The sequence below is a fragment of the Pelophylax lessonae genome (genome assembly GCF_965119305.1).
Source record: "Pelophylax lessonae genome assembly, chromosome: 1".
NCBI classification, from domain to species: Eukaryota; Metazoa; Chordata; class Amphibia; order Anura; family Ranidae; genus Pelophylax; species Pelophylax lessonae.
The window spans coordinates 761,437,010-761,451,832 of NC_138768.1; the positions used below are offsets into that span (position 1 = coordinate 761,437,010).

Sequence of the window (14,823 nt, forward strand, 5' to 3'; positions counted from 1 at the left end):
TCTATGGACAAGTGTTTGCAATATGAGGGACTGAAGTTTGAATCATAGATGACCATTTCACTGTGCACCAGTCTGCTGACTACCTTGCAGACCACTGCTGACTGCTTGACTATGTGTTGCACAGAAATTGAGTTTTTCCTAGTTTTTTTTTTTTATAGGCCAAGTTGCTTGTAATTTTTTATAATGTGAATGGTCCCTAACAATAATGCCTTGATCAAAGAATAAAGTAGTTCTTATTTAAATGCATAACACCAATCTCAATCCTTTAATTAAAATAAGGACCGCCTACGTGTATTTACGTTGGTACTTTGACATTAAATACCGGGGTTATGGCAGCAGAGAGCTGCCATAACCCTGGTATTTTTTTAAACGGTGGGCGGTCCACTTAAACATAAGGGATCATCCTTATGGGCGGCTGGAGAGGTGTCCCCTCCACCTCCCGCAGTTTCCCAGTCGTTTTCCCTGTTTTACCAGACCCACCGGTCTGCTCTACTCTCAGGCAGGAAGTTGAGTGAGGGCAAGAAGGCCCTCACTCGACTCCATGGCCTTGGAGGACAGGACCATATCTGTCTCCCTAGCAACAGATTTATAGAGCCCATTTTTTTCATCATAAAATTTTTTTTTCCTTTTTTAGTGTAGATGTGAGATCTGAGGTCTTTTTGACCACAGATCTCACATTAAAGAGGTCCCGTCATGCTTATTTCTATTACAAGGGATTTTTACATTCCTTGTAATAGGAATAAAAGTGATCAAAATTAAAAAATAAAATAAAAAATGGTGTAAAAATAAAAAATAAAAGATAAAATAAATAGGAAAAAACAATTAAAGCGCCCTGTCCCTGTTAGCTCGCGTGCAGAAATGAACGCATACACAAGTCGCACCCACATATGTAATCGGTGTTCAAAGCACACATGTGCAGTATTACCACAAACGTTAGAGTAAGAGACATAATTTGAACCCTAGAACTCCTTTGTAGCTCTAAACTGGTAACCTATAGAAATGTTTAAAATGTTGCCTATGGGGATTTCTAAGTACCAATGATTGACGCTATTCCACGAGCGTGCGCAATTTTGAAGCATGACATGTTGGGTATCTATTTACTCGGCGTAACATTATCTTTCACATTATAGAAAAAAAATTGGGCTAACTTTACTGTTTTCTTCTTTCTTAATTCAAAAAAGTGAATTTTTTCCAAAAAAATTGCGTTTGTAGGACCGCTGCGCAAATACGGTGTGATTATAAAAATATTGCAATGATCTCTGTTTTATTCTCTAAGGTCTCTGCTAAAAAAAAAATATATATATATATATATATATATATATATATATATATATATATATATAATGTTTGGGGGTTCTAAGTAAGTTCTAAGTAAATTTCTAGCAAATAAAACAGATTTTATCTTTTAAATAACAAGTGTCAGAAAAAGGCCCAGTCCAGAAGTGGTTAACCACTTGCCGACTGCCTAACGACGATTTACGTCGGCAGTCAGCCCCTCACAGGCAAAGTGACGTAGATCTACGTCGCTAGCCTGTGAGGGTCTAGGGAGCGAGCGCGCGCCGCCGGAGGCGCGCTCCCGCTCCCGCGTGGTCACGGACACCCCCACGCGTGTGACCGGCAGACATCGGGTCACTCTGCGATCGCCGCTGCAGAGGGAGAAAGTCAGGCGGCTAGTGTAAACAAGCCGCCTGTCATTCTCCCCTGTGTAGAAACTGTGATCACACTGTTCTACTATGTAGGACCGTTGATCACTGTTTCTACAGCTCAACCCACAGCCAATCACAGTTAGAATCACGCCCCTAGGGACACACACAGCCCCTCCCTCTCAAATAAAGTTAACCCCTTCACTACCAGTGTCATTTTGCAGTAACAGTGCATATGTATAGCACTGATTACTGCAGTAATGTCACTGGTAACCCCAAAAGTGTCAAAAATGTCAGTCAAGGGTCCGATCTGTCCGCCGCAATGTCGCTGTACCGCAAAAAAAATCGCAGATCGCCGCCATTACGCGTTAAAAGAAAAACAACAAAAATGACAAAAATCTTTCCCTTTGTTAGTAAACGCGATAACTTTTGCGCAAACCAATCAAAATACGCTTTTTGCAATTTTTTTTTACCAAACATAGGTAGCATAAAACAAATTGGCTGAAAATGTTAAAAAATTTTGATTTTTACATTTTTTTTTGGGAATTTCATATAAAGAAATGTGAAAAATATTGCTATTTTTGCAAAATTGACGCTCTTTTTTTGTTTATAGCGCATGATCAAAAAATCGCACAGGTGATCAAATACCACCAAAAGAAAGCTCTGTTTGTGGGAAAAAAAGGACATCAAATTCGTTTAGGTACAGCGTCGCACGACCGCGCAATTGTCCATTAAAGTCACGCAGTGCCGAATCACAAAATACCCCCTGGTCAGGAAGGGGGTAAAATCTTCCGGGGCTTAAGTGGTTAAGCACTTCATGATCAGAGTTTATGGGGTTGATTTACTAAAGGAAAATAGACTGTGGATTTTGCAAATGCCGTTGCAATACCTTTCCCCAGAGCTTAGTAATTGTGGTAACGCTTTGTTGACTTCTATTATCCAATTATGTGAAAGCAAATATATATTTTTTTAAATTTTCCTTGTACCTGATTAGGTGAAAGTAAAGCATTGCCACATTTACATGTACTAAGAAAAAAGAGTGCAACTGCACTTACAAAGTGCATAGTCTATTTGCCTTTAGTAAATCCACCTCAATGTCTTTATAATGTTGTCTTTATAATGGTTTAAAGGTCATACAAGACAACAACTACTACTACTTATTAATAATAAAATTAATAAACAGTAAAATTCAAAAAACAAGCACCTTGACCTTGAGTTTCAGTGACATGCTGTATTTGAATATCAGGGTTTGTGAATTTTATTGTGGCATGTATTAAAAATGAGTTAACCCAATGATGCCAATGCAGCTTTTGGTAAATTGCAGCACTTTTCCTTTAAGCACGGTATCTATAAATGCCGTCAGGAGTGTCCCCTGCAGGGAAATTCCAGTGACATTTCCAGCAGCAGATTAGTAGATCAATTTCAGCCACAGTGCCCATACATACTGTAGATCAGAATTTTGATTAATGGAAAAATATTTTTATCCATTTATGGCCGGCTTCACTATGGTAAATTGTACAAGACAATAGCTTCACTACTGACTGAAAATGCTGCCCTTCCCACTCCAGATTTTAGTGCTATTTACCATGTACTGTATGTGAAAGTAATTTAAATTTTTTTATTGAATACTTAACAGGATTAGATGATAATTTAGCATACAGTATAGTTTACTTTAACCCCTTCCCTCAGGCCAGCTCCCAGCTCTTTAGGAATTCTAAACGCTGGGAGGCGGAGGCGGGCTTTCAGTTCATGTGACCGCTATGATTGGCTGTCATAGCAGTCACATGATCGGAAAGCTCCCAATGTCTAGTATTCATTGGGAGCTTGCCAGTAATTGGTGGCTACAATGCTGTATGGAGCGTACTTTCAGCGCGGTCGGTGTTTTACACAGGGCTCACACGTAAAGGCCCACGTGCAGAGAGGCCACTCATGTGCGTTCGGCCAGCCTGAAGAGGTTAACAATAATTTTAAATTCCCAATTTTAGTATAACAATATATAGACAAAGTAATTATTTTTGTTGCCATGGGTTTTATTTTGTTTCATAAAGTTACACAATTGCAAGTCTAAACACGTGTATTCTTTGTTAAATCAATACAATTTCATCTTATACATTTTGTGGAATTTTTGGATATTATATTTATGTGCTTTTGTCACGAAATGCACGCCAATGGCAGCTAGATAACTGGGATGCAGACCTTGACTTGGGGTAGAAGGGAATGAAAGGGGAATTTATTTTAAGCAATGAGACTGGCTGTGATACACTTTCACAGCCCGCTCTACCTCTGGCCACCACTAGAGGGAGATTCCACTCCAATTCGGCTGGCTGAACACACACAGGCAGATACGAATCTTACATACAATTTGGGGAACAGTCTGGTAATTAGCACACACTACTAGGATTCTTCCAGCTATTCTAGGAGCTAGAACCCCGATGATAATCACTCTTCTCCCTGTCCACACACCCACACACCAGACACACAACAAACAATAGCTTGCCACCACCCAGCAAATTGTCCACAGACTGGTCTGCTGGGCAGCCACACACACCCAGATCTCTGTCTGGCAAATCTACTAGTTTACTACCATCTGCATGCAATCTGCCAACACACAGTGCAGTTGCATACAGATTGGCAATGAACTTGGACCAAGCACATAGACACTACAATGCATCAATCTCTCTAAGGATATAAGTCCTAGCTTAGCACACAGAAATCACATAATCGTTTTATAATTTAATATTTCAAAAGTGAGCAGTTCTTTTAAATATATACCAAGAAAAAAGAATTGCAAAAATACAAAAAAGACAAAGACATTCAGAGTTGGCTATTTATTCTAAGAATTAAAAGGAATAAAAACAGAAACAAAACCTTTAGATTTATCCTGTGACTGGAGTAAGTCAGAAGCGTCCATAATTCCCTAGTCAGAGGGATCGGTTCTGTAGAAATCACCCCGATCATATCCCAGGGTCCTCAGTTTATTGGAATATTATATGTGGGCAGGGCTTTAGCCCTTGGCCAATCAACCCTGGTGGGTGTTCCTTTCCTAGCCCAAAGGACTATTCTGTGTTCTGACGTTACCAGAGATGAATGGGCCAAGAACGGCTCTGATCACTGGGTTGGGAATAGGATTTCAGACACCAGCGCATCAGTTTGATCGCAACAGTACCAATCACTGGTCAGCTTTCACAATCAGGCACAATATAACAGTTTTGTGCATTTCTCCTGCATTCTCCATGCACTAAAAATACAGAATTACCATACAAGTACACGAAGCCCAATATGTGTATGATCAGAATGATTTATTTTCATCTCTCTGCAACTAATATTTTAGCTTTTATAAGAGATAAAAATAGATTCCTCAGATCTGTTGATTTAAATCAAAGCTTGCAGGCATTTTCGGGCCTTCTCACTGTCCCCTGCTGGTTCTTGTTGCCAAAATAACTAGGACTTTCTTTGAGGTTTCATGAAGGTGAGAATCTATGTCTACTTGGATAGGATTATTTATTGGCATCTACGTGTCAACTCTGGCCCAAAAGCTTGCTCTTTCCTTTCAAATGCTAATTGGTGAATATATGTCTATGGCTGATTAACTACTTGACCTTCAGAAGATTTACCTTCCTTAATGACCAGGCAATTTTTTGTGATACGGCACTGCGTTACTTTAACTGACACTTGAGCAACACTGTACCCAAATAAAATTTATGTCCTTTTTTCCCACAAATAGAACTTCCATTTGGTGGCATTTGATCACTTCTGCATTTTTTATTTTTTGCGCTATAAACAAAAAAAAAGACTGACAGGTGTTTGAACAAAAAAAAAAAAAAAAAACTATATATTTTTTTCTTTCTGCTATAAAAGATATCCAATACAAGAACTGAAAAAAAATCTAACTTCTTCATAAATTTAGGCCAATATGTATTCTGCTATGTATTTTTGGTAAAATAAAGTCCAGTAAGCGTATATTGATTGGTTTGCTAAAAAGTTATAGTGTCGACAAACTACGGAATACTTTTATTAATTTTTATTTATTTATTTACTAGTATTGGTGGGGATCAGTGACTCATAGCGGGACTGCGATACTGCAGCGGACATTCAGACACTAACTGACACTTTTTGGGGACCGGTGACACTAATAGTGATCAGTACTAAAACAGTATTCACTGTACTGCTGACACTGGCTGGGATGGGGTTAACATCAGGGGAAATCAAAGGATTAACTGTGTGCCTAGCCTGTGTTTTACTATGGAGATGGGCTGAACACCCCCCCGGTTTGGTTCACAGCAGAACTCCTAAACAGGGGAAATGTTGTAACCTGAACAGCAAACCCCATTGAAGTCCATGGGAGCCTAACAGCAAAAATCAAAAGTGCCCATTTTGAAGAGTTATATGCAAGTAATTGGCCATAAAATGTGTATGGGGTCTAGGTAATGCCCTGGGGGATATGTTTTAATAAAAAAAAAAAATTAAAAACAGTAGTTTTTTTCAGGAGCAGTGATTTAAATTATGCTTAACCTCCCTGGTGGTATGATTCTTTTGGATTCTAGGTGCTGAAAGCGGTACCATTATTTTGCATGCAATTCTTGTGAATGAGCAGCCCAAACCAACTGTATACATTTATCATATATATATATTATATATATATATATATATAATGTATACAGTTGGTTTGGGCTGCTCATTCACAAGAATTACGTATATATATATATATATATATATATACATAAAAAGTACAGTAAAACTGCAGGAAAGGGCACTGGGGGGCAATGTAATGTGAATTTTTTTTATTTTATTTTGAATCATATCAGTGTGTTTGGTGTGTTTTACATTTGAATTTGCCACCGGTTCCACCCCCCGACGGACGTCACGTCACCGGAGACGGAAGCCGGGGCTCGCAGATGATCGGGAGGAAGCTCCGCCGCCGCATACCGCCCGCATTCTTCGCTGGATCCCGGAGAAAAGGTAAGTAAAACCTCTACCAGGATCCAGCGATCTTCCTAGCGCTACCCCGAGTGTGGCTCGGGGTTACCGCTTTTGGCTCTAAAATCTAACCCCGAGTCACGCTCGGGAATACCGCTAGGAAGGTTAAAGTGCAACAATAAAAATGAAAAATTCCTTTAAATATAGTGCCTGCGGGAGGCCCCTTATGTGCCTGTAAAGTGGCACATCTGTAGCATGCATAAAACATGCTACAGCAAAAATGACATTTCTAAAGAAAAAAAAAATGAGTCAAATCCCATTTAAAATGACTCACAGTTACAATTGCTGGCTATTAAAAAATTAAAAAAAAAAAAAGGTTCCCTACAAAATTCATACCAGACCATTATCTGGCATGCAGCCTGGCAGGTCAGGAAAGGGGGGGACGAGCAAGCACCCTCCAAACCTTATCAAACCACATACCCCTTAACATTGGGGGGGGGTGCTTTGGGGCAGGGGGGCTGTGGTTGTCGGGGTCTGCGGGCAGGGGGGTTATCGCAATCTTGAAGCCCCCTTTAACAGGGGGTCCCCCAGATCCCACCTATGTGAATGGTATCAGGTACATAGTACCCCTACCCATTCTCCAAAAAAGTGTCAAAAGTAACAAACAAAAGAGATAGTGTTTGACAAATCCTTTATTAAAAAATAAAAAAATTGTGTCCCTTGATGTATATCCATTGTTAATGGCACAGCCTGACAGACCGGTGAAATAAAAAGAAATGAAAAATGCTCTCGCCACCTGGGAGGCCTTCTGCCGTATGCAGCCTCTGTGCTTTGACATTTCTTATATAGGCAAGGGGAGGGGGCCACCTGGCTATGTCACCCAGTGGCACAGCTCCCTTCTGACTTGCCCAACATGCACTAGTCTGTGACATCATAAGGAGGTGGTGCCGCCAGGTGATGTAGCCAGGTGGCCCTGCCCCTTGCCTATTAAAGAAATGCCAAGCGCAAAGCGTGAGGCCTCCCAGGAGGCGAGAGCGCTTTTCATTTTGTTTCTTTTTCGGGTCCAGCGGGCAGCGTGATTGACGATGAATTTACATAGAGGGACGCGTTTTTTTCTATTTTTTATTTTATAATAAAGGCTTTGTTGAAAACTGTCTATTGTGTTTATTACTTTTTGACACTATTTAAGTGAATGGGTAGGGGTACTATGTACCCGTTACCCATTCACATGGGGAGGGAGCGATCTGGGGGCCCTCTTGTTAAAAAGAACTTCTAGATTCTGATCAACCCCCCCTCCCGCCCGCAGACCCTGACAACCACAGCCCAGGGTTGTCAGGAAGAGACCCTTGTCACCATCAACATAAGGACAAGGTGCTTTGGCATGAAGGGGCAGGGGGGCTCCCCACTTTCCCTTGCTAAGGGCATGTGGCCCAGTATGGGAAACCCATTGACAGCTGATGACTCATCATTTGTTAAAGACGCCTCGGTAGGCTTCCCTGTTCCTTAACAACCAGCTTACACTGCGTCCTGATTGGGCAATTTTTTGCCCAATCAGGGTGCAGAATGCACTGTGCAGGACTCAGTGCATTGCAGGGTGTTAGTCGAGGAAAATACCCGGTGAACAATCCTGAAAATTTGGGTGTTCGGCAAATAGCTGAACAGGCAAATGTTCAGCACGAACTCATGCTTGGACCGAACTGTTCGCCCATTCCCATTTTACTACAGTATTATACAAGGAAGGTGTGATCTGGATCTCCAATCAGAGTGGTAGCCTCCATCCCAAATTTCATACAAACAGGAAATGCATTTGCCCGGGGGACTTTAAATGAAGTTACGCACTCAAAATTAACATGGTGCAGTGTTTTACCAATAGTTGAAATATTTTATTAAACAACCAAATGGATAATAATCACATTCAGTAAAACCATGTTGGACTGATCAATAGTAAAATACATGTAAAATGTGTACAATATAAAATAGAGTATACAAGTAACAGCATCAACATACATTGTGAGCACATACAAGCATGTTACAAAAGACATGATAACATATAGCACCCTTTATACTCTGCGCGTTTCACAAAATATAATTTGCTTCCTCAGGAGTAGGTGTACATCATGAATCTATAAGGTAAAATAGTATTGTAAATGATATGTGTGTGCACCTATGGAGTGTCTAATGAGGGACGCAGCAAACAAGAAGGCTCCATACTTACTAGATCAGTCTTAGCATGGAAGCACTGAAAACCATGGTCTGCTGAAAGGTCTGACCCGGGAGCCATGGGGGGGCTCAGGTGGGCACAGGGGTCACAAGGAGAGCAGGACTGCTGGTGACTGTGGTGTGTGTGTCCATGTACCTAGATTTAGGTTGAAAACAACCCAGGAAGCCAATCATTGACTGATGTAAATCTATACATAGGCAGACCGCCGTTCTGCCTGTCTGCAGGATGATTGGTTGGGCGACATCGAGTCCATGGCAGCAGCGTGCATTTGCGCCCTCTACCCAAAAGTGCAGGATCACATATATACTGTATATGTGAATCTGCAAAAAGCTGCTGCCCTGTAGCAATAAAACTCAGCAAGTGGTTACTGGCTTACTGTATCTCTAAGATCACAAAATTAAACTATATTCACAAATACACTACTTCTACAGATCATATCCCCTCTCAGCTATTGCCCAAACGACCCGACTAGTACATTTATGTTACATCCCCATTCATATTTATGTTACAGCTTAAATAACACTTTTAGTGTATTTTTTTTTTTTTTTTTTTAAGTTTTGTAGTCTTGTCCTATCACTTAGAAAAAAGTGGACATACTCAAATAAATAAAAAAATACATTTATCAGTCTTGTTGGGTTTGAATAGGAGTAACAGAGAGAAATTCTTACCTTTCCTGAAGAAACTGCTTTTCCATGTTGCCTCCTATTATATGGCCAAAAACCTTAAGCATTTTATCATGCAATCTTTACTCAAGGGGAGAACTGGCACATCCCAAAGTGGCCTTGTTGCCTAAATAAAATGATAAGTAATGCTGTAAGGTGAATTTGTCCCATGGAGTCTGATTATAAACCAACATTTTCAGGAATGTCAATCTCCCGCTGTACTCAGTAGTTCTTCCTGATGACCTCCATGCCACTGTTTCCTGTAGTGAGGTGGGGTCAGCAGAAGGAACACAGCAGGTGGATCCAGACCTTTCTGAATTGTCCATTTCCGCAGAGACTTTAGGGTACAGTTTCTCCCCATCAAAAGGGAGCCTAGAGCAGCAGGAAAGGCAAGTACTTTGACCTTTCTGTTAATGTTTATTTATTCACACATGTATGGCTATTAATAAAGCTTAAGTAACATTTCAGTGACTGTCATGAGAAAAGTATGGGGGCTGCAATTTTGAGCGCCCCTTTGAAAGTACTAGTTGCCTGGTAGTGGTTGATTTGAATACCTTTGGGTCCCAGGGACAAGCAGGTTGTAAATGAGTGTCCGCAATCTGTATCTGTATACTTGCTCCAGGTCGGAGACTCAAAACCCAAAACAACAGCATTATAGCCAGAGAGCTAACACTCTCAAAAGGGAGGTCAGCAAGGGCAGCCCTAATACTTTTCTCATGACAATGTAACTTTAAGTCTGCTTAACCACTTTACCACCGGAGGATTTTTCTGTCTTACGTCCAGGCCACTTTTTGCGATTCGGCACTGTGCGACTTTAACTGACAATTGCGCGGTCATGCAATGCCGTACCCAAATGAAATTTACGTTTTTTTTTTTTCCCACAAACAGAGCTTTCTTTTGGTGGTATTTGATCACCTGTGCATTTTTTACTTTTTGCGCTATAAACAAAAAAAGAGCGCAAATTTTGAAAAAATAACAATATTTTTCACATTTATTTATATGAAATTCCTCCCAAAAAAATGTAAAAATCAAATTTTTTTATCATTTTTGGCCAATTTGTTTTCTGCTACATAATTTTGGCAAAAAAAATCGCAGTAAGCGTATTTTGATTGGTTTGCGCAAAAGTTATTGCGTTTACTAACTAAGGGAAAGATTTTTGGGGGTTTTTTTTAACGAGTAATGGCGGCAGATCGGACCCTTGACTGACATTTTTGACACTTTTGGGGGTACCAGTGACATTACTACAGTAATCAGTGCTATACATATGCACTGTTACTGTAAAAATGACACTGGCAGGGAAGGGGTTAATTTTATTGGAGAGGGAGGGGTTAATGTATGCCTGGTGCTTACTGACATGTGTGGGGGGAGGTGACTGAGTGACACAAGGACAGATCGCAGGTTCAGCTATGCTGAACCCTGCATTCTGACCCTGCCTGTCACTTAGGAAATCCGCCCACTTTGTTTACACAAGCGGCGGATCTCCAGACTCGATTCCCCGACGATCGGGGAAGAGCGGCGGCGATCGCCGCTGCTCCTCCCCTGGCCCGACTCCCGCTGTGACTGAATACAGCGGGAGCGAGCCTCTGGCGGCACGCGCGCGCCGCCCACAAGAGGAGGAGTCCAGCTACGTAGGTCTACGTCGCTGGACGATAACGAGCCGTCGTTACGTGGTTAAATTCAATAAGTTATTTGCTTTTAAAAGTAATAGTTTGATGTAAATGGAATTGAAATAAACTTCAACACCTAAGGTTGAAGAAGTAAGCTTGCCCACAGCAAAAACTAATAAACACACCTAACTATGAATTAAATAAAAGCATGACTGGGATTATTTGACTCTAATTTAAACTTTCAAATATACATACACTTTTCTTTAAATAAAAATCTCTTTACTATATGTTAAATCCAAGGTTTATCTGTTGCAAAAATAAGAAGTTATATTAGACAGCTATCAATTTTGTTAAATAATCTATGCTATAAATATATAATTATTATTGAATTAGAAATAAAGCCATATTTCTGCAGCAAAATTACCTGCATTTATTGCAGTGCAATCATTCAAACATCTATGCATCTATCATTTGCAATGGGTTGATTTAATAAAACTGGAGAGTGCAAAATCTGTTGCAGTACTGTATAGAAATCAGCTTCCAGGTTTTTATTTATTTTTTAATTAAAGCTTCATAGAACAAGCTGAAGTTAGAAGCTGACTGGCTACCATGTACAGTTGCAGCAGATTTTTCGCTCTCCAGTTTTAGTAAATCAACTCAACTGTCTTCCTAATTAGCTGACTGTTATCAACTGTTTATACTTACTTTTTTGTTCTGTTAGTAAATCCTGAATATAAAAGAGCCCCCCTTTAAAAAAAAAAAAAACAGCTTTATATATTACCAAGTGTCACACTGCTGAGTTTATGTATACAGCATTTTTACCGGAATACTGTATATCATTTTTTTCATTTAGAACATTAAGCCAGAAAAAGTGTTGCCTGTGGTGGTATGCAAGTTTTTCATGGGTGTCAAAAAGAAGATGAAACCACCAACAAGGTAAGGAACTGAAAAAAATAAATAAAAAATCAATGACCATTGAGGCAAGGAGCTAAGACAGCATGGGGAAAAACTGCTATCCTTGTTTTAATTTCTAATCTGAATTTTTGATGTGTTTGTATTTGCCCTTAATTGCACCAATAAATGTACTGGCTAGAAGACTTACTAGCCATACATATTTAAATTTCTCTCGTTTAACCCTATTGGCAAAATCACTTCATTTTCCTATACATGCTAAGCAGCATAGATGGAGGAATCTCTACTGCCTCCTGTTGTATTCAGACAGCCACAACACCTGACCCGCTGCCACTCGGTTCTCTCCTACACACTGCCCTGTTTGGCATTGCTGTGTCTTGTGCTGCTGTCTCCTGAGCTGCTGGCACTTATCATGCTTGCTGCTATCAGCTATTTGCCAGTGTTGCTCTGTGTGACTGTGAGTTTGTGATGTACTGCATCCCCCACAACCTGGCTGATTGCACAGTTCTTCAAATGTAAGGGTAAGCTGCTTCTTAATAATGGTATGTGTTGTTTTGGTACTAACCCAGCACCCTGCTCTACTACTTTTCCTACAGCACATGCTGCTGTCTGAATACCAGACCAGTGACTGAATCTGATTGGATGCAATCACTATTCGGCCAACAATTTTCTGCTCAGCTCCTTTATTTTTTAGTTGAAATTTGTCAAGTCAGGCATTGTTTACAGCAGTGGTCCTCCAGTCCGGTCCTCTGGGCCCACTAACAGGCCAGGTTTGCAAGATAACTAAATTACATCACAGGTGATCTAATTTGCTGGTCAGTGATTGCAGTATTCTAGTCTGCATCTCCCCAAGGTAATACTTAAAATCTGGCCTGTTAGTGGGCCCCCGAGGACCGGAGTTGAGGACCACTGGCTTACAGTACCCACAGCTTGAGTTTCAGCTGATTCAGCAGGAATGTATGTATGGCCAACTTTATTTTTTCTAGTTTAGAAAATATGAATTAATAGTAGTGCTGACAAAGAAGTGTGGCAGATTTTCCCATTTTGCATTTAAGGTCATGAAAGGATATCTATATCCATTTTACTAAAACTTTGACACATCTGAGGCCCTGTAACTGAGCTGCGCTGGCAAAGGTCTGTGTGTGATACACCTTATATTGTGTGATACATCTATTTAGTAGGATTACACAAATTTTCAAAATAAAATGTAAGGACACGTTACAGACCATGCCTACTTTTAAATCACATCCTCATATTAAACCCCCATTTTTAGCCATTTCTACAAAACCACAGCCCAATTTTAACAGGCCCTGGAACAATTGGTAACAGACTTTTGGAACAAAAAGAAGACATTTAAGGTACAAAGACAAAGTCGCTTGGGCACATAAGTAGAGGAATGATGTGGCATGCATATTGTGGGTTTAACCAAATTGTAATAGCAATGGATGGGGCTTAAGGGGTTATGGTTAAATTAAACCTGAGTCTTTGCTGTGTAGGGGCTAGGTGTAGATAATGTACAGAGAGCAGAGCTAAGGAGTGACACACAGAGAGCACAGGCCAGGAGGAAGTAACACACAAGTTGCAGGGTAAAGCCCCGTACACACGTACTGATCGTCGGCCGAACGATCGTTTGTCCAGGGCTGTCGTGTCTGTTGAAAACTGCAAAAGACTGCACACGAATTTTGACGGCCAACAACAGCCGACTGCAGAAGTGATGTCATGTGATGGTTAACTTTCCTTGTCTTTTTTCTTTTCTGAGCATGCCCAGTCTTGCTAATCTGCTGTCTGTCGGCCGAATTCTGTATTGACTGGCGAACAATCGGCCGCTCTGGTGTCGGCATACAAAAATTTTAATGCTTGCACGACAGATTCTTTTCGGCCGTAAGTGCACCGTCGGCTGTCGGAAGCATCATACTAACAAGCCGAAAATCGGCCGATCGTTCGGCGGCCGAACATTTTCGGCCGACAATCTGCACGTGTGTACGGGCCTTTATACGTGCAGTTGAAGTGTGTTTCAAATAGATTACACCTTGTCTTTTAGTTTGGTGGCTCATTGGTTGTGCCTGGTTTTCTTCCTAGTTTTCCTAACCTTCTTCTTCCCATGTTGGTAGATATATCAAGGGCATCCTCAATATTGTCGCTGGACACCCTGCAGCATAGAGTAAACCTAACAGCGCACATGCGCCAATTCAGCAGTCACACTGAGCGAGCATCAATCCAAAATAGCACAGCCAGAGATGCCTGTGCATGTGCAGAAATTGTCCAGCGGCACCAGATGGTCCAGCAGCGCCATTTTCATTTGTCCAGCATGGGTCATTTTCAATTGATGCTTGCGCATGCAAGTACTGATTTGTTGCTGTCACACTGTAAGGTTTATGCTGTGCTGATGGATTTTTGTAGACAAAGCCAGGGAAGACTGTTTCCAAGGGACTGACCCTTGCAATGGAAACTGTCCCATAGGGAACAGGGACAAATGGTAACCTTACTATATCAAGCCCTGAATTATAAGCCTATACTATATGTTCTTATATTAGTGTTTATAACCATACATTTCTAAATATGATTTAATTTTTTTTAATTTGTCTTTTCAGGTTTGGATTGACTGCTTGTTTTGAAAAACATCAATGGTACGTCTAAGTCCCAAAAACGTTGAATTTTCTGCAGTTTTGCAAAATGTTCAATAGAATACACACAAAAAATAAAATGAGAAAATACTAGCACCTTTAGAAAGATATTTATACTACTAGTATACCCAGGAGACATATGACATGATTGGAGCATTCCAGCCACTGTAGAAAAGGTAGCTCAAGGACTGCAAACACAGAAGCTATGTCGGTAAAGTGAACAAGACTTATTCCTTT

General features: G+C 40.6%; 1 protein-coding gene across 1 annotated transcript in view; it reads left to right on the forward strand.

The window, feature by feature from the left end:
* ARAP2 (ArfGAP with RhoGAP domain, ankyrin repeat and PH domain 2) overlaps positions 1–14,823 on the forward strand; it is a 570,354-nt gene that overhangs the window by 521,763 nt on the left and 33,768 nt on the right. Inside the window, exons 29-30 of the mRNA XM_082248393.1 lie at positions 11,904–11,986; positions 14,554–14,589. Of these exons, the coding sequence (XP_082104519.1) occupies positions 11,904–11,986; positions 14,554–14,589 (119 nt within the window). The remainder of the gene's footprint in view (positions 1–11,903; positions 11,987–14,553; positions 14,590–14,823) is intronic.